Source organism: Stegodyphus dumicola, chromosome 1 (genome assembly GCF_044657685.1).
Source record: "Stegodyphus dumicola isolate Sdum_Otavi_A_Nest chromosome 1, ASM4465768v1".
Classification (NCBI taxonomy): domain Eukaryota; kingdom Metazoa; phylum Arthropoda; class Arachnida; order Araneae; family Eresidae; genus Stegodyphus; species Stegodyphus dumicola.
Window position 1 is genome coordinate 188,032,960 of NC_140768.1, and position 21,224 is coordinate 188,054,183.

Sequence of the window (21,224 nt, forward strand, 5' to 3'; positions counted from 1 at the left end):
ACGGATGCACAACCTTTTCAGCAGAAGGGACATGAACAGAAATGACTTGGTTACTGAGGGCCAAGAGTGTATGGAAAAAAATTTTAGAGCCGGGGAGGGGGGGATCAATGCAATAAGTCACTTAGTTTGCAATTTAGACATGTACCATATCAAATTTTAATTAATTTGGAGACCATTATGTATGTATGTAATGAGATGTGATGATAAAGAGGGATAGGGTTTCCCTTTTCCTTTGCATGTGCTACTGGAGCCAAACACAGAGTTCACTTTGAAAGGGAAAAAAAAAAAAAAGAAAGAAAAGGAAAAAAAAAAAAAAAAAAATGCAATTTACGCTTGTGCATGATAATTTAATACTCGTATACAAATATTTTAATAAAAATGTGTACAAGTTAGCCATAGTTAAATATATTAGTGTTATGGTTGAGACTGCATTTTATCAACAATTTTTTATATATTTGATTGAAAGTTAGTTGTTGATTGACAGATTGCAAGTGTTGACTTGTCAGTTTATTTCATAATTTTGACTTTTTTAGATTCATAAGAGAAAATGTTTGTTCACATATATAAGTACTACCAAACATTGTAGCACATCTGCTTGCATTATCTTTTAACTGCCAAAATTCGGCAGGTAGAGTTCTATAAAAGTCCAGAATATCTAAATCATGGAATCTGAATTTGCATAAGTCAGAAGTTTGTAAATTGATATGTTCTATTTGAACATCTTCTCGAGCTTCTTCGACAACAACAGAAAATGGATCCCCGACAGTTTAAATTTAACCTTATGCAACTCAAAGTCTGCAAATCGCTTTTAAAAAGAAATAAGCAGCCTCTTTATTCAATCTGAATAATCCAGTTGTTTAATAGGAAAAATTTGAGTTTCTTCAGGTAAGGAAAATTTACAAAATTTTGACAACCAAGCCTCTTTGAGAACAGCTGGAGTTTTAGTTTGAAAGCAGATACTGCAATGGCCAGGTATTGATGAACTGGTTTTTTCCAATCAATTTTTTGTTTAGGTCATTCAGATGGGCTGTCACATCAACTAAAAATGCTAAGTCACACTTGAAAAATGATTCCTTTAACATCCTAGTTTGCTTGCCATTTTCTTCAAGGAATAGTATTGTTTCATAAATCAAATCAGCAAACCTTTTCAAAGCCTCTCGAAGGCTCACCATCGTACTTCAAAGTAATATATGAGAATATATTATATTTTAATAAAAATGTGTACAAGTTAGCCATAGTTAAATACATTAGCGTTATGGTCGAGATTGAATTTTATCAACAATTTTTTATATATTTGGTTGAAATTTAGTTGTTAATTGACAGATTGCAAGTGTTGATCTGTCAGTTTATTTCATAATTTTGACTTTTTTAGATTCAAAAGAGAAAATGTTTGTTCACATATATAAGTACTACCAAACATGGTAGCACATCTGCTTGCATTATTTTTTAATCGCAAAAATTCAGCAGGTAGAGTTCTATAAAAGTCCAGAATATCTAAATCACAGAATCTGGATTTGTATAAGTCAGAAGTTTGTAAATTGATATGTTCTATTTGAACATCTTCTGGAGCTTCTTCAACTACAACAGAAAATGGACCCCTGAACAGTTTAAATTTAACCTTATGCAACTCAAAGTCTGCAAATCACTTTTCAAAAGAAATAAGCAGCTTCTCTATTTGATCTCAATAATACAGTTGTTTATCAGGAAAATTTTCTTTGAGTTTCTTCAGGTAAGGAAAACTGACAAAATTTTGACAGCCAGGCGATTGATGAACTGGTTTTTTCCTGTCAACTTTTTGTTTAGGTCATTCAGATGGGCTGTCACATCAACTAAAAATGCTAAGTCACACTTGAAAGATGATTCCTTTAACATCCTAGTTTGCTTGTCATTTTCTTCAAGGAATGGTATTGTTTCATCAATCAGATCAGCAAACCTTTTCAAAGCCTCTCCATGGCTCAACTATCGTACTTCAGAGTAATATATGAGATCACTATGTGGTGCATCTGTGTGTTCTAGGATTTCCTTAAATTGCCTGTGGTTTAAACCATGTGAGCGAGTAAAATTAATTGTATTGCTCACTACCTTCATTAGGTGATCAAATCCTAGTTCTTTCACACATAGCTGTTCTTAGTGTATGATACAATGATACCCAAGCAAATCTTTTCCTCTATCATCCAAATGGTTTCTCAGACTCACCATGCCATTCTGAATTCCAATCATGGCAGGAGCTCCATCAGTAGTGCTACTAGCAAGTTTGTTAACATCAAAATTATATGCAGAACACAAATTTAAAACTGAGGATAAAATATCAGTTCCAGTTGTTCGCCCTTTCACTGAACTCATTCCAACAAGTTTTTCAGTTGCCTCAAAATTTTTAGAAATTCTTCTGACTAACAAAAGAAGCTGATCTGTTGAAATAATATCTGTTGACTCAGCTGCTAGAGAAAAGTACTTAAATTTGGCGGCAGCATTCTCTAATTGTTCAGTAACATCATCAGATAAATTTTCAATTCTTTTTTGATTTGTCATTCTGCTGAGACTCGCATTTTTAAATTTCTGCGTAGCTTCAGGGCATATTTTCTCAGAAGCAATTAAGGCTGAAATTCCCAAACTAACTTTGTAAATACATTCCTTTGAGCAACGAGAGAATGGCAAAGAGATTCTATTTTACAATTTCGATCCTCTCCCTCAAGCTTTGATAATGTTGAGTGTTTCGTGTCATAGTGTTGCTTAATGTTAAACTCCTTGCAAACAGTAATCGTAAAATTACATATCAAGCATGTAATTCTATTATTTTGCTCTACAAAAAAAGTATTTCGAAGTACAGGCCTCCAAAAATTCCCTGTCATCATTTGCTTCCTTTTCGTTTTGCATCCATTCATCATGGCAACTATCCAAACCGTAGGGAAAAAAATTTCAAAAAATTCTGCATTGGTTCCACTTTCAAAATAATATTTAAACAGAAAAGTGAAATATTCAAAACATGAAACTTCTTAATGGTCTTGAAAAAAAAAGATAAAAATAAACATACACGTGATAGAATAATGTATAGTTATGAAGCCAAAAGTGTAACAACACCCAGCAAATGAATGCACAACTTCAGATCCGAGGAAATATTTTTCTCTTCCACTTTACTAGTGCATGCATGCAAACACACTCAAGCTACGTCATACCACAGACTCTTTCTCAATCTTCTACAGGTGTTGGTCCTAGAGGGGCTAGGAGCCATTTTTATGTTCAGGCAGTGGATACATGCTTTGGTTGACATTGGGAACTTGGCTCAATGCCAAATCTCACTTCGAGGAGACAGAGTAGAATGAGTAATGAAGGGGGAGTGGTGAAATTTTTGTTGCTCGCAACCCCTTCTAGAGACAACCGATATGTCAAATCGCAACAAAAGTTTGAAAAGGTCTCGACAGGCCACAGGTTGTGCATCCCTAACCTTAGATGTTGTGTTTTTCATTTTTTAATCTTATGGAAGAGTATGAGTGATGTGATGTTATAATGACCAATGAAGTTTATCAATAAGCTAAAAATTAAAATAAAAAAACTTTCAATCAATTTATATTTTATGAGACACTCATCGTATTCACAGCACCCTTTTATATTCAAGTATATTGAATTCTCCTGTATTTTTCAAACTCAAGGTTTCCCCATGTGTAGCACTGATTAAAATATAAGCATGAGAATCATCAGTAGCAGAATTCTGGTCAATTCCCCAGTACAGCTGTTGAAGAATACCAAACACTGTCCTGGTGGTGATGTCAGACTGTCGCACTTACGACAACTATAATTTCTTAAACATACATAAATCTCATAAAACCTTTGAGTGATCTATGGAACGCCAGGTTTCTGTGGAACACAGTTTAAGAAATGCTGATGTAGATGAAAATAATAATCCGAATTATGATATTTACTTAATTAGAGTACAACTGAGCATATTTGAAAAAGTCATAACACAAACCAAGTAATTAAATTATTAATACTAACCACAGTCTCTCTCATCAGAACGATCTGGGCAATCATTTCTACCATCACAACGAACTACAGCATCTACACATGTTCCATCACCACACTGAAATTCAGATGGCTGACAACGAGCTAACCAAACACATTATTCATTAGTCTGAATTCATTACATGATATAAAAGCAATTGGACAGTAAAATTTATATTATAGAATATATCACAAAATGAATGTTTCTATCTTTGGTATTAAATATTCATTCATCACAGAGAAACTACTGATGTATCCACTTACCAAACTTTTGCTTGCAACACAAAGACTTAAATTTTTTCTATGTACTGAGTGATTGTCAAATGATATACATGAAACATAATAAAGTTCTTGTCACACAAACTTCAGCAAGTATACATTAACACTTTACCGAACGGCCGTCGATTAATCGACGTTTTATTCTCAGCGTATACCGACCGGCCGTTGATTAATTGACATTTGCTCCCCAGCACTTACCGACCAGTCGTCGATTAATCGACTTTTGATCCCCAGCGCTTACCCACCGGTCGTCGATTAATCGATTTTTTATCTTTCTGTTAGATTTGGTTAGGTTAGATCAGCAAGCAGAAAGCATTTCGCATTCTTTATTCAGATAATCGGTGCTTTTTTCTTTAGCCCTTAGAAATGAATAAAAAGGATAGTCTCGGTGAGTTTTATCTCAACAACATGTCAGATTGTCTTGACTGTCGTTCAGCAAGAAGTTGTGATGATGAAAGTGATAGCAGTAGTATAGCCACTTGAAAACGACATCCTCTACCGCTAATATACAGTGATTCAGAAGACGAGGACATGAATAATAATGTTGAAGACAACAATGATACATGGTCAATGAACGACAAGAGTATAATTTTGGAACCTTTCGAAGGCAGCTCTGGCGTAAAAATTATGCCAAGTTCCTCCAAAAGCATAATGGATATTGTGAATTTATTCATTGGAAGTGACCTGATTGAGCACTTCGTGAGGGAGTCTAATAGATATCATTATCAAATTGTGGAAAAATATAGAATTACATCAAAAACGAAAAAATGGAAAGACGTCACGGTTACTGAAATGAAGAAATTTTTGGGTCTGATCATTCTCATGGGACAAGTAAAGAAGGATGTTCTCTATGATTATTGGTCTACAGACCCATCTATAGAAACACCGTTCTTCTCGAAGGTTATGAGCAGGAACAGATTTTTACAAATAATGTTAAGCTGGCATTTTTGTAATAATAACAATATTTCTCCCATTTTGCATAGGCTGGTGAAGGTCCAGCCTGTCATTAATTATTTCAAGGAAAAATTTAACAATGTATATAAACCAGATCAACAATTGTCTCTAGATGAATGTTTAATTCCGTGGAGAGGTAGACTGTCAATCAAAACATATAATCCGGCAAAAATTACAAAATATGGAATACCGGTTAGAGTGCTGTCTGAAGCTCGTACAGGATACATATCCAACTTTTGTCTGTATGCCGCTGATGGAAAAAAATTAGAAAAGACAGTATTATCGGTCATTGGACTGTATAAGAACATGTGGCACCATATATATCAAGATAATTATTATAGTAGTGTCAACATAGCTTTTTTTTTTTTTTTAAATAAATTGCGAGTGTGTGGGACGATTCAAAAGAACAGAGGTCTTCCTCAAATACTTCAAACGGTTAAGTTTTCAAGAGGCCAATATCAATTTCTTAGAAATGGCCATATTTTATTACAAGTATGAAATAATGGCAAAAGGAATGTAAACATGATATCGACAATACATTCTGCACAAATGGCGGAATCTAGAAATAGAAGCAGGACATCAGATTGCTCCATACAGAAGCCTATTTCAATAATAGATTATAATAAATATATGAAGGGCATAGATTGCGCAGATCAATATCTGTCCTATTACTCCATTTTTAGGAAAATAAAAAAATGGATGAAACATGTCGTAATGTTCTTCATCGGTTGTGCACTTTTTAACTCCTTTAAAGTATATACAACTCTGAACGGACAGATGATTACATATAAAAATTTTCTGCACAAAGCGGCACTTTCATTGATAGAAGACTGCGAAACTGAAGAACAAGGTAAAGATCTACCTAATTCCGAACCCACAAGAACCACATCCCGATTTGATCATCCCGGAAGACTGGCAAATTTCAGAAAGCATAAACTAGTAAATATAGTGACCAGCGGTCAATGTAAAAAACCCCTACGACAATGCAGAGTTTGTGCAAGTAAAAAAAAAATAAGCAGAACAGGTTTCGCTTGTAAATGCTGCAACGTCCCACTACACAAAGGTGACTGTTTCGAGCACTATCATAGTTTGAAAAAATATTAAACAACTTCTCTTTTCGACAAATATTGTTATATTTATGGTATATTTTATGTAAATAATAAACTGAAAACAATTGTAATAGATAAAATAAATATTGTTTAACACTAATATGATTAAAGTAAAAGATTTTATTAAATTTCGTTACCCTACAATAACACGAAGCGTACAATTTTACCAGAGTTTAAGAAAAGCACATATATTCCCGCGCATTAGTCTAGGCCGAAACCGAGCCGGTGTCTCGGATAATCTGCGGCTGAGCGGGCGGTGAAAGGGCACCGGTACCGAACCGCTACCAGTCGGTAAAGTGTTAATTGTTTCTTGCAACTGAATGTTCCATAACTGCCATATCTTGAGTAGGTGTAGCACAAAAACACTATACTATTTTTGTGTCACACCTACCTCAAGATACCACCTACTTCTGTGTATATCTAAAATATACCCACAAAAGAATAATCATGGCAAGAAATTATTTGTAATTTCGGTGATCAATTACAAAATGCCAAGTCATGAAAATATACAGTAGCCAACCTTAAAATATGAAAAAACCAGAAGTTCTTGCATGAAAGCATAGAGTTTCTAAGAGTTTTTATTTGCAAAGCAATTACATTTGCAAAAAACTTCAAACTGACATAAATTTATATTATAATGAATGGTTCAGGTTATTAAACAATTTATAATATGATTCTGACATAAAATATATTAATATTTAGTTCATATTCCAAATTTCATGTCCTTTGGCTAATTTCATTTTGTACTTTTCTTATACTTTTAAATAAGAAAATCCTAACGGGAAAGAAAGCTTTTATTTATAATATGATATGAAACTAAAATTAATAATTGATGTACATGCATTTCCATGAATAGGCTTAATAACATACTATACACTGAAATGAAGCTAATTAAATCTTATTATAAATTATTAAACATTACTTGAATATGCATAAAAAGTTTGTAAAATGTGTACAGTAAATTAAAACAATGAAAATAAAATTTAATAAAAGGAATTATACTGAAAAATGCTAATGGTAATAATTTGCAATTTAAATTTCAGCAGTTCAATAAATTTCATTTATTGCAGGGAAACATTTTCCTTAGCAAAGGCTAAGAATCAAAAACCAGAAGATTCTATGGTCTACTACTATAATACCAACACATGTGATGAAATTCTGAAAAATTAGCTACTTTGGAAACACAGTCAAGCAGTTAAACTGATGTTTATTTAGGTAATGTCTCATAAAGTCTTGATACTGGTAATGTCTTTATCATGAAAAGAAAATTGATACCAAATGTGCAAAGTAGTTTCAATCCTTTTGAATTTCTCTGCCTTTTCATAGCAAAAATTTAATTTGCTCCGAAAAATAGAGAGTAACTAAATTGCTTAGTATGTTTTACAGCAAAAATTCTAAGATTTATCTAATATTCAAATCACATATGTTCTATAATTAAGAGTTTAACACACGATATAAATTAAAAGTGGTAGCAATAGATTATAACATCAAAATAAGCAGTTTTTCAAGTTATTAAGAAAAAATAAGTTTATAAGGTTTAGCCACTATGGAAGATACCTATATATAAGCATAAGCCCCATTAACAAGCATAGCTTCCATCAAACTCAGCCATTCAATTGAAATGGATGGAAAAAAATGGTTCTGAAGTTTCTAAGGTTGATTTTATATGATGTCCCCAGAAATGCATTGTCTTCAATTCCCTTCCCCATCGATTTCTTAGATGAAAGATTGACATTCTTTACCCTGTCTTCAAATATTTAATGGTATGGATTTTCTTAAATTACTTTTGCTAATTTAGTCAGAAATTTGCCGCATAAAAAGCAAAATATTACCAGTGGCATGACTTGAATAATTTAACAAGTTTGCCAGCTGTGGTGATTAATTTAATTTTAAAAAATATTTATAAACTTATGCAAACAGCTTTACTGCATTTATTCACACCAATGGATTCTGTATGTTGAAAAATACACAAAATAATAGCAGTAGTACAAATACACTAAAAAACACAACATAACATCTTTTAAAAAATACCAAAACTGAATATTCACCATTGGATCTACTAACTGCAAATAACCGATAAAAATAGTTTGCTCACAAGCGAGCTATATGCAGCTCTCTTTTGTGAAAATGATGTTTGAGCTGAACCTAACATCTGATAATTGCAAGGAACAGAAAATTCTATTTCACTTAAATTTCCAAAAAGCGCGTCTATACGCAGAGATAAGAGGTTGTATGAATTTTGCTCCCACATTTTGCTTCACGGTGAACGGAATATTCAGCCTTACAAGAGATTTTTTTGTACCTGCAGTTACAGCAAAGCACTAGGACTTCAGTAGTGTAAGTTTAATCATTATTCACTGATTATTTAATTAATTTTCTAAGTATTACTGTTTCGGCTTGTGTTCCTGACCGTTGTTACTTTAACACAGTAACGCGGTTACCCGACCCTTCTTCCTTCTGCTGATAAGAAAAAGGAACTTTAGCATTCTCCCCTCCTCTCAGTCTCGGACATAGGCAGCGCAGGGGTGCGCTTGTAATCGAATACTACTCTAAATTCACCCCTTCCAAAATCGCTTTTATTTTATTTATTTATTTATTTTCCCTTCAAAACAAGAAGGAAAAGATTGTCAACCGCCATCTTTGGCCACATAAGAGTAGTAATCATCTTACGACTGTCAGTGTATTTGATTTTTTTACACATCATTCGTGCCAAGTGCATGTTTGCATTCAGCTCAAGCAGTATTTTCCTCTATTAGTGCTACAGCGCAATTCCTCATCCAAGTTCATATCTGTGAAAGTGTGTGCATTGCTTATTTTGAAAGAGATTTTAACGCTTACGAAGTATTTACCTCTTACATACCCCAGTCCGAACTAGTGCTATAGCACATACTCAATATATGTAAAGAAGATTTTTGAGATTTCACCATACATATCCTCATTCATTATTAATACCAGGAGCTTGTGCATCGTGTTCTCGCAGTACGGTACATACTTTATCGGCAGTGTATGTGATTTGATTGTACATTTCCTCATTCAAGTTTAATGCTACGAAGAGCTCCAGTATTAATCATATTATTCAGTGCTTTGATATAGTGCGTGTGAATATTATTCAGTATTTACTTAGGGCAGTGAAAAGTGCGTGTATTGTGTCAAGTATTCATTTTTTTTTTTTTTTTACAGCACTGCGTTACAGTGTACAGAGTGCGTAATTTTTATTCAGTGCTTACCGTGAGTGTGTGCATACGTTATTGCTCTTTCTTTTTCTTTTTTTTTAATCTTTTCTTTCATAGTGCTACAGCACAAACTCAATACTTATGCAAGATAATTTATTTATATCTTCATTCATCTCCTAATCAAATTTTCAGTGCTGTGAAAGTATAGTGTTCTTGCAGTTATCTCATCTTATAGTGCTATAGTGCATAATTTACTGTCAGTTTATGTGCTTTGATTGCGCATCTTCTCATTCGAGTTTAGTTCTAGAAAGTATGTGCATCATGTTCTAGTAGTCATTTTATTATTATTCAGTGCTGTGTAATAGTGTGTGTGATTATCAGTCGTGCTTACTTAGAACTGTTTAGTATATAAGGTTAAAGTGTGTGCGTCACATTTTGTATAAAACAAATATATATATATATATATTTTCCTCTTATAGTGAGTGCTACAACCCATACTCAATATACAAGAGAGTCTATTAGCTTATGAGGTTTCATTATACATCACCTCATCCACTTTAGTGCCGTGAAAGTGCACACATTGTGTTCTCGCAACTATCTAATCTATTATTGCTACGGTACATGCTTAGTACTCTAGCCCAAGTGCATGCGATCTGATCGTGCATCCCCTCATTCAAGTTTAGCGTCGTGAAGTGTGTTCATTGTGTTCCGCTACCTTTCCTTACAGTACTATCGTGTAAACTGAGTATTCCTGGAACATTGCAGGTGCATGTGTATCCATCATTCATCTCATCATTCGTTTTTTATGCTCTGAAAGCAGCTTCATTGTGTTCTCTTACTTGCTATGCCTTCGGATACTCCCTCATCACCAGTCGGCGCGGAGCACAATATTCAACATTCTCCCCCTTCTGTTAAAGGTGCTGCTAGCACATCGACACCTAACTCCAGGTTGGAAGCAATTAACCACATCTGTAACCAACTCCAGTTATTCATCTTACAAGCAAAGGAATCTCGCAGACTAAACGCTTCTGAAAGAAAGCAATTTACATCTTTTGTGAACACCGTTTGCATAACGTTAACGGAAAAAGAGGTTTATCTCGCCCAGCTGCAGGGACAAGTCTTGGCTCTGCAACAACAGCAACTCGCACACAGTTTACAGCCACCTCACGAGAATCCTCAACATTCCGAGTCTTATCAAGCAGTGGAATCCTCAGCCCCAGAAGAACAGTCCACAAAAGAATATCCCTTCACTGAGGTGACACGAAAGAAGCGGAAAACTTCTCCACCTTCAAGATCTTCTCCAGTTCTATCGGAGCACGTTCTATTATTAAGGTCAAAGAACTCCACACGGACACCCGAAGGGATTAAAGCTCAACTTTCGGCAGATTTGAAACCCTCCCAGCTAGGGATCACTTTAGTGCAGATTCGGCTGACAAGGTCCAGAGAGATTCTCATCCGGTGTCGAGAAAAAGCTCACCTGCTACGCCTGAAACAGGCAATCGAGGACAGGCCAGCACTACTAGAGACACTTGAATTTCGGGAGCCCAGCCAAGAAGGGAAAGTGTAATTATTTGTGGAGTACCTGAGAATCTAGGAAAAGAAGATCTAACAGCAGCACTTGTAGACCAACTGTCCAATTTCAATCCCAGTGCTTTTCAAATACGAGCAAACCGTTCCGGGCAAAGCGGAAGGAAAAACTGCGTGATAGACATAGACACTAAGACTAAGTCAGCAGAACACCTAGTTAAGCTAGGCCATCTTTTAGTGGGTTTTGAGTCTTGTCCTCTCCGTCCGTACATTAGGATCATACGCTGTTACAACTGCCAGGAGTTCGGTCACTATAGCAGGAACTGTAAAAACGCTCCAGTTTGCGCGAAGTGTGGTAACAGCCATCCGACGCAGGAGTGTAGCTCGGAAAAAGTGAGTTGCACTAATTGCTGCAGTAGTAATTCTGAAAAGGGGACCTCTTTCAGCACAGATCACCCAGCTACTTCAAGTTCCTGCCCAGTGTATGGAGCCCATTTCGAGAGTCTGAGAAGGACCACTGCAAAGAACTAAACCAAGATGACACTAAACAAACATATAGCAGGTCTTCGATTTTTACAGTGTAACTTGCAGAAGTGCTATGCAGCAACCATAAATACGCTGCAAGTAATGACACATACTGCTGCCAATGTCGGAATCTTCCAAGAGCCATACGTTTACAACGGAGTGATTCCTAGTGTTCCAACACACAGCAGAACGTTTCTCTCAAAGAATCAGCTAGCTGCGATTATTTACAGTGGCTCTCTCTCCCCTCTCTTAATGAAATCACAGAGCATACAGTCTCCATCAGACTAGACACTAGTAATTGCAGCATTGATATTGTTGCTGTGTATCTACCCCCGAGCGAAGATATTACCTCTCTATTAGAGGAACTTAATTCTAACCTTCTAACTGGGGCATCACACTGTATCATAGCAGGAGACTTTAATGCCACCAGTCAGCTATGGGGTGCTGACTCGGAGAACCGAAGGGGAATTGCGGTACTCGAATTCTTAGACAGTAAGCATTTCATTGTCATCAACGCTCATGACTCACCGCCTACCTTTGAAACATCTAGAGCTCGAGGGTGGCCAGATCTGACAATATCAACTCCCAATACAACTCCGTACATACAAGATTGGACAGTGAGTGACCTGCCGTCACTCAGTGATCACAAAATTATTACTTACAGACTGGATACTCCTATAGACTACATAATAAAAAAAAAGATTCAAAACGGCATTTGGAGGACATTCCGTTTTACGGGAACACATTCGAGCCCATGTAGAGAAATTTATCAAAGATTTCAACAACTGCCAGGACAGAAACTCCTTAGATAATCTCTACGACTTACTAGTTACAAAAATAGTGCAAGCCGCCCACAAAGCATATCGTTTGAAATCTGTTAAGGCAAAACACTCGATATCCTGGTGGTCACCAGAGCTTAACACAGAGAGGAGCAGAGTTCGGGCACTTCGCAAAAAAGCCCAATCCACGGTAGATCCATATCTACGGCAACTCAAAATGATAACATACAATAAAGCCAGAGCTTTATATAAAAGAAAAATTAAAGAGGCCAAGTTAATCTCATGGAGAACTTACTGTAGTAATGTCACTAAAGCCTTTGGACCTACTTAAAAGATAACATGTAACAAGGTGTTTCGTCCTACGACCCTTTCGCCTATGGTGAATAGCACTGCCTCATCCAACATCGAAGTAATCAGTGAGATCATAAATGCAGTTTTTCCTGATGATGATGAAGAGGATTTCTTAGAGGAGCAAGAGGAAGCGAGAAAAACCTACAGTATGAAATTTCGCCAAGTTACCAGAAGAGACGAACTCCCTCCTACGCAAATGGAAGTGGATAACATCATACATACTCTGGCACCCAAAAAAGCTCCAGGTCCGAATGGAATTGATAATATCATCATTAGAGAGATACACTGGGAATTCCCAAAACTATTCCTTGTGGTCATTTCAGCTTGCTGGAAACATCAGTACTTTCCTAAAAATAAGAAGTTGGCAGAAGTGGCGTTATTCCTAAAATCAGGCAAAACTGCGGCAGAACTTACAGCTTACAGGCCAGTCTGTCTACTGCCAGCGCTCGGTAAGGTATTGGAAAGAGCAATTCTTTACAGATTGGACTTTTTCCTGCAAAGAACAACGACCTGCATCCCAACCAATATGGATTCCGAATAGGCAACTCAACTGAACATGCCATAAAAGACTTAATGGCCACTATCAAACAGAACAAGGATAACAATTTGCACTCACTGGTAATAGCCATTGACATCAAGGGAGCCTTTGACTCCCTTTGGTGGCCAGACGTAATAAATTTGCTGCACAACATGGCCTGCCCAACAGCCATTATTACCATCCTTCGCTCGTACCTTCAAGATTGAAGTGTACAAGTAACATCAGACAGTGGCATTTATGTCAAAAATGTCTTTAGAGGATGCCCACAGGGGTCATGCCTTGGACCAACACTGTGGAATATAGTGGCAAACTCGGAATTTCGTCAGTTTGAGAGCATAGAATACGTTCGAATCATAGCCTATGCGGACGATTTTATGCTAGTTGTGGCAGGAAGGAGTAACCTCGAAATGAGATCTCAATACTATCTTGATCTGTTCTCCCAATGGGCCAGAGCACATAAGCTTCAGATTTCGGCAGAGAAAACTAAAGCTTTGCTCATAGGACGCAGCAGGCAGCTAAGACGCAACCCAAGCATGAAACTCCATGGGATACCGGTAAAATGTTTCCCCCAATTGAAATATCTTGGGCTATTACTTGACAACAGACTTTCTTGGATGCCACATGTCAGGAATCTTAAGACTCGAATTAGCATCCTAAGCAACAAGAGACACATGACTTCACATAAATGGGGTATCTCATCTAAGCTACTAAAAATTTGGCATAGAACCATAACAGAAAGAGTAATAACTTATGGAGCAGCAATCTGGGGTGGCGAACTTACCTCTCATATGAAAAGATCCCTGCTCTCTATTCAGAGACAGCAGCTACTTCAAGTATGCAGGGCCTACCATACCACGTCAACACTAGCCCTACAACAACTAGCAGGAATTCCTCCCCTAGATTTGATAGTAGAAAGGGAGGCAGCTATCGTAAGGGTTACCAGGCTGGGTCAAACTTCAACACTCTGGGGTCATAGTTATCACCACTCGGACTATGAGGAGCAAAACAACTGCAATAACTTTCATCCAGCAGCTTTTAATCTCTCTGACGGTATCAGTATAAACGACCAACCAATTCAGAGGTACAGTAATAACCTTTTCACAGATGGCTCCAAAATTGAGAACGGCACGGGCAGCGCCTTCTGTAGACTAGAAAATGGAGTTGTAACATTCGAGTGGAAAAGGAAATTAGGCTCGAACAACTTGGTATACCAAGCAGAGCTTCTAGCTATCAGTGCTGCAATTAGATATGCGAACACATGTCAACAGGAGAAATTCTCCATACTCAGTGATTCAGCATCAAGTCTGGCGGCTATCGCAAGTCAAAACAGCCGGAGTTCATTGGTATACAGAATTCAGAAACAGCTCCTGACAATGCCTATTTCACAAAGACCCACTTTAAAATGGGTTCCCGCTCACACAGGGATTCAAGGCAATGAAGCCGCTGACCTACTGGCCAAGCAGGCAGCCAACTGCACGGATATATTAGAAAGACCAACTAAACTTCCTTGGTCTCATATTAAGAGAACAACTTTGACAAGTCTGCTACAAAATTGGCAAAGTAGATGGACAGAGGCAGAGGTAGGACGAAGGACATTTCGCTTACTGCCAAAAGTTAACATGGAAATAAAGACCCACTGTGCTAGCCTAACACAGTTCTTGACAGGTCATGGACCATTCCCAGTATACCTGAACAGATTCAGACTTAGGGATACTCCTTTCTGCGAATGCAGAGAGGAAGGCGACACGGACCATTATTACTTCCATTGTGTACATACAAGAACCTGGCACTTGAAGAAACCAGCGGACTGTGCCTGGGCAATGTGGATGACTAACACACTCAAAAACAGAATAGCCCTTGATAAAATAGAGAAAATCTCAGGACATTGCCTAGGCAGAAACAACCGTGGATAATATTATAATGTTTCAAAAGTTCAGAACTTAAAGCAGATAACCAGAATAACGCTTAGTGCCGTGCAGTTAACAATATGTAAAAACTGTTATTAGTATATAATATTCAACCTTGTTACTCTGGAGTCTTCCCCGCCGTGATGGTATATAATTCCGTTTGGTTCATGTCCATGGTCGGAAGCCATCATAGCGGTGCACTCACTCACTTAAATTTCCGATTTGTATAAAATTTCTCAAGCTTGAAAATATTCTTATCCAGATAGTCCCATCAAATTATTATTGAACAAATTCCACTCCTTAAATATTAATCAAAGCTTTCAATTCCTGTGAGCAGATAATTTAAGGCAATTAAGCTAGTAATGCATATCACAAAACAACCTGAGCAATGCAAAATGAGAAAAATTCCCCATCTGCTCTGTCCCCAAGAGAATACAAATAAAAAAGAAACTACACTCAATTTAACAACCTGCCAATTCTAGTTAAAACAGATTTTCAAGACTCAATAAATCTGCTTTTGTGAAAGAGGCTATAGTCATTTCCACTTTTCTGCTGCATATGAAGCTTCTTAACATGCTATATATTACTTCCTACAGAATAACTTTAAAAATGCCAGTCTTTGATATGCAACCTGTTGCAGCAAAAATAGGAAGTTACTTCATTTGTCATGTAATCTTAACACAATTTTATACCACTGTTCTAAAATTTTGTAACAATTAAAAAATTTCTAAATTATTTTTAATGCATAACAAATTCACATACTTCCAATACTCAATTAATAAAATATCTTTGAACTTGTACAATTCAGCAACCATACAGAATTTATTTGAATACACCATTCTTTTAACAGGAATCTTAATAAATAACATTTCAGACTTAAGCACTAGTACTTTATCACGTCTTCATAGTTACAAAAACATATAATTATTTAAAATAACAGATGTTTAGCACAGTGGTAAGATTACCTTTAAAAAAGCAGCTACTGAATCCACTTTATAATACCCCCACCAAATAATTAAAGCATTTTAGCATGCTATAAAGAAATATTTGCTCATTTAATTAAAGGGATAAAATTTAAAACATAAATGAGGCTACCTTAAAAGCATTCTAAAACAGGCATAATTAATATGACCACACCATTACATTAGAACAATTAAAACACACACCATTACAAGTTGTTTCATCTGAGCCATCAATGCAATCATATTTTCTATCACATCTTAAACTTGTATCAATACACTGGCCATTAGTACAACGAAACTGATTTTCACTACACGCTTCACTAACTGTGAAATAAAAATATAAATTTAATCTAAAAAAATAAATGAAATTAAAATAAAAAACTAAAAAATTAAAATATATAAAAAATACCAAACAGAAACAAAATAAGCTAATAAAATAAAATTAAAAAGTCAAATCAAAATGAAATAAAAATACTTTATCATACCACAATTCAATTCATCAGAACCATCTCGACAATCATAATTTCTATTGCATTTTAAACTACTGTCTATACACTGGCCATCAGAACAAGGAAACTGGTTTGGTTGACAAGATGGACTAACTAAACAAATTACAAACATGAAAATATTTTTTTAATATATATTTAAAAACATTTTTGCTTTAGCTGCACTATAAATGAATATCTAAAAATATATTATAAATTTGAATAAAATATTTAAGTACAAATACTTTATTCTAAATGAATTTTTAAGCAGCAAGCATGCTGTAACTAAAACATTAATCATAAAAATGCTTACAACAAAATGTTTCATTTTAGAAAATTTCAATGATTTGTTTTACTATCAAATACAAATAAATTTATTTCTTTCATGTTTTTTAAAGTTTTAGAAACAGCTAAATCTGAACATCATTTGAAATTTTTAAAACTGCTTCTGTACATCATTGGCAACCAGAAGTTTTATGAAGGATGTTTAACTAAAGGAATTTCCAGAAATCTGAGATTTAAAAGTGCTAATCTATGATTTTTTTACATTAATAAATAAAGATGATGAAAAAGGCGTTAATAACAATACTACAGTTAATATTTTAAGATTTATAAATTTGATAAATTAAATAAGTTTCAGAGACATTTTAAACTGTGAAATTCAGGATGGTTAAAAGTGTTTTCAATGTTTGTTGCTGAAGTTGTGTTACAAAACATGACGTAATTAATGCATCTATTTCTTATGCACAGCTTCTAAGATACTCTCAGAATTTCTTTTTAATGAAAGCAGATTATCTATTAGCTTCAGTGGATCTCCTGAAAGAAGACTTGACACAAAACTCACGAGTTTAATACCTTTATATAGTGCACCTACAGATTTTCAATTTTCCAATATCAAAATCAATGATACCAATCTTAGCAACAAATCATGCTCTGAAGGATCATTAAATTAATGATATGGCACCAAGAGTCTATGTTTTATGAAGTTTACTGCCATTATGAATTAATTTACAACTAGTAGAATTCAGAACATATACTATTAAACTATCTAGAGAATTTATGGATGCACAAACATAATTTTTAAATTTATATTTTAAAATCTTTTAATGCACAAACACATAAGACTCAGTTCATTTAAACATATAAGTACTATCGATATAGTCTGGAAGTAACATAGGGGCGCATATTTTGATGCATTTCTTGTTACTGAGAAAATAATGCATCAAAGCACTAGAAAAGGTCAAAAAGTGTTCCCTCCCAAAGGGGCAATTTACCCTGAATATTATTTTCATTTTGGCATTTTGTGTTGGTTCACTATAAACGTCCGATTCACTTTTCAAATTGCTACCACCAAATATTAACGCCCTGCATTATATCTAAAGAAATTAAATAATGAAGAATCTGCATACATGCATGTATGTTTTTCGCATTGTGATAAAACAGTACCTAGAGCCATCCAATTTTGAATAACGCACATTTCCACCTTAATATGGGCATCTGGAAGCCCAAATTTGGAATTTGTTTTAATATTTATTTCATATTTTGTAAAACTTTAACAAATTTTTTATTAACAAACTCAACTATTTAAAAGCGAGGAATGGCAACATTCTACAGGGGAAAAATATATTCTCCAGCGTGCAGATGCACTCATGATTTTACTGCTTGCAATGCTGAAAAACGTAAACACGTTGCATTGACGGTAATGCAAAAAGTGCAAATTCTGCAAAAGATGGAGACAGGTGCTACTCCTCGGTTTATAGCAGAATCGTATGGAATTGCGATATGATTGTGTATGATATACGGAAAAATAAAGAAAAGCCATTGAAATTTTACAGCAACAGTGATTCTAACACCGTAATCTGAAACCAGAAATCTTTACATGAGGCGAAATCAGCAAACCTTGATGCTATGTATATGTAATACAATGAATAATAAAATCAGTTTATGTATGTAATAGTAAGTTATTGCAATAATTTATATAATAATTTAATTAAATGTATCTAATACGCCTTATTTATTTTGCACTTTTAGTCTGAATATTATGATTTTTTTTTTTTTCTGTTCTGAAATCCGCAAAATCCTAAAATCCGCACAACCTCTGGCCCCAAGCTTTGTGGATTTCTGGAATTCTACTGTATTACAATTTCCTTCAGAAAAAAAAAATTAGTTACAAATAGCATCACCAGAGTGCATTATATTAATAAATTATACATTTAGCCACATCTTTAAAATAGTTTTACAATTTTACAAATTTTGTTACAAAAAAAACATGTTGCACATGATGGCCATCATTTTCAGCCACCATCTGAAATCACAAGATGGCATGCACCAAAGTATGTGCTGGGTTCAGCACATGGTATGAAATGCTGGCTTTAAGATCGGGTAAAATTCTTAGATTGTTACGACTTACCAGATGTTTCAAATATCCCCAAGGACAAAAATCACATGGATTAAAGTCGGGAGATCAAGGAGGCCACACATTATGAAAGTGCCAGCTAATGCATGTTCTTCTGTAAAATGACATTTAAGAGCATTTGTAACACGCTGTGCAATATGTGGAGGAACTTCATATTGGATAAAGCTTGTGTGCGCAGGGCACTGATGTGCTTGCAGAGATGGAAAAATTTTGTTCTCCAGCAGCAATCGAGCATGTTACTGTACCTGTGAAATTTAACTCTTCGAAAAAGTATGGGCCAAGAATAAATGATGTAGAAAATCTACACTATACCATCACTTTTGGTGAATGCAATGGAACCTCTAATTTTCTTATTCCCAAATTTGGCAGTTGTGAGTATTCATTGCACCGTCCAAATGAAAATGTACTTTGTCTGTCCAGAGGATATTCCAAGACCATTCTGAATCAACTTTAAAGTGAGCAAGAAACTGAAGTGAGAACTGGAGTCATGCATCAAAATAATGTGGAAGCAAAAGCTGCATTAGTAAAAGTTTGTAAGGTTAATACTGAAGGATATTCCACATAATCAAATGAACAGTTGAACATGATTTATCCAGTTCCTCTGCTATATGCCAGACACTGGTACTGGCTTAAAAGTTTGAAGCTGTGTCCTCTATGACCTGAAGCGCTAACAGGTTTTCCTCCTCTTTCAGGACGAACAGAAAACGATCCTGTTTCTTCAAATTTCATTATCATTTTCCAAAGATTTTTAACATTCATTGGGCCTTTTAGAATCCCCTTCAAGGTCTGAAATTTAAGTACAGCAGCTACTGCGAAATTATTGTTTTGGTAAAACAATTTTACTAACAAAGTGCGATCTCACACACTTATTGTGATTGTGAGCAACAAGCACATTGAAAACAGATCTCTGCAATCATTTCTAGGTTTTATAACAGCTGCTGCATGATGTTGACAAAAATTTACATTTTTACTATAGGTTTTTTAAAGTAAAATGCCCTCTGGTGACTATCTGTAACTATTTTTTCCCCTCTGCAAAAATTGTCATCCCTTCATTAAGTCCGTCACAAAATTTCAGAATTTTCTGATCACTGGTTTTGCTTTTAGGCAGCTTTATAGTAGGGTTCTTTCATTATAGACATGCTGTATAACAGTAAATTATAAAAATGTCTTACTCAAAAGAAACAGAAGTTTTGTGTGCATGAAATAATCAGAATAAATATGTTTAATGTTCATATTGCTGCATTTTGCTCTGTGAAATACCTATGCTCTACGAATAGTAATTTTTTTTTTATATATATATAACTAGTTGGGTATTGTTTTACTTTTCCTAAGAAGAACTAAATGAAAAAGTTGATAAAAACAATTAAAATCAAAGAACCAGCTAAAAGTAAAACAAAAGGCAAAAAATTAAAGAATTAAAACAGCCAAAGCTTCAGTTCATTAGCTAAATATATGATAAATTTAAAGCAATTTAAAAAACTATATAAACAATACAAAAAAGCGCTAAAATGATATATTGAATTAAGATAAATAAAATAGCATATGAAAAAAAAAAAGAAACTAATTTCCCAGCATTAACCTACCACAATCCTGTTCATCACTGCCATCTCTGCAGTCATACTGCCTATTACACCGCAGATTACTTTCAATGCACTGGCCATCCTGACATCTGAATTCATCTGATTGACAAGCTTTTGGTTCTGGGGAGGCAAAGCACATACTGTCACATAAGCATTAAACTTAGGATGGTTACTGATGCATTAGTTAGGTTAACAAAAGTTTGAAGAGCCATAACAGAAACAAACAGCATGGCATTACAGCAAATAAACATAACAAAAGTAAGAAATTAAAAGCTGTAAAATAAAAAAGTTTGAGAATGTGTCAGTTATCTACTTTTATGGTTTTTAACCCATTCATGATCAGCTACACACATCACATGTTTGGCTCTTTCGTACCCACATGGTCTGCATTGCATATCATGCAATGGAGAGTAAAAATGCTTGATTGAAAGTGATTTCATTGTTATTTACACATCTTCTTTTATTCAGGGATTATTTTTTGTATTTCAGAATATTTCTAATAGCTAGTCTCCCTTTCTTCACAGTTTTTCAGGGAGATTTCCACCTCGAATGGAAAACACAATCATTTTGTATGTTTGATAATTTCACTTTCCTTAGTTATTGCTCCATGTCAAAATAACTTTATGGTGGATTCAGAGTGTAA

General features: G+C 35.0%; 1 protein-coding gene across 27 annotated transcripts in view; it reads right to left on the minus strand.

Moving 5' to 3' along the window:
• trol (terribly reduced optic lobes) overlaps nt 1–21,224 on the minus strand; it is a 743,500-nt gene that overhangs the window by 272,069 nt on the left and 450,207 nt on the right. For 20 of the 27 annotated variants that reach the window (XM_085823935.1, XM_085823887.1, XM_085823928.1 and 17 more), the window contains 4 exons: nt 20,585–20,701; nt 16,586–16,702; nt 16,305–16,424; nt 3,991–4,101 (listed from right to left, as the gene is read on the minus strand). In XM_085823935.1, coding sequence (XP_085680061.1) covers nt 3,991–4,101; nt 16,305–16,424; nt 16,586–16,702; nt 20,585–20,701 — 465 coding nt within the window. The remainder of the gene's footprint in view (nt 1–3,990; nt 4,102–16,304; nt 16,425–16,585; nt 16,703–20,584; nt 20,702–21,224) is intronic. The other 7 variants (XM_085823931.1, XM_085823877.1, XM_085823941.1 and 4 more) reach the window with 4 other exon arrangements.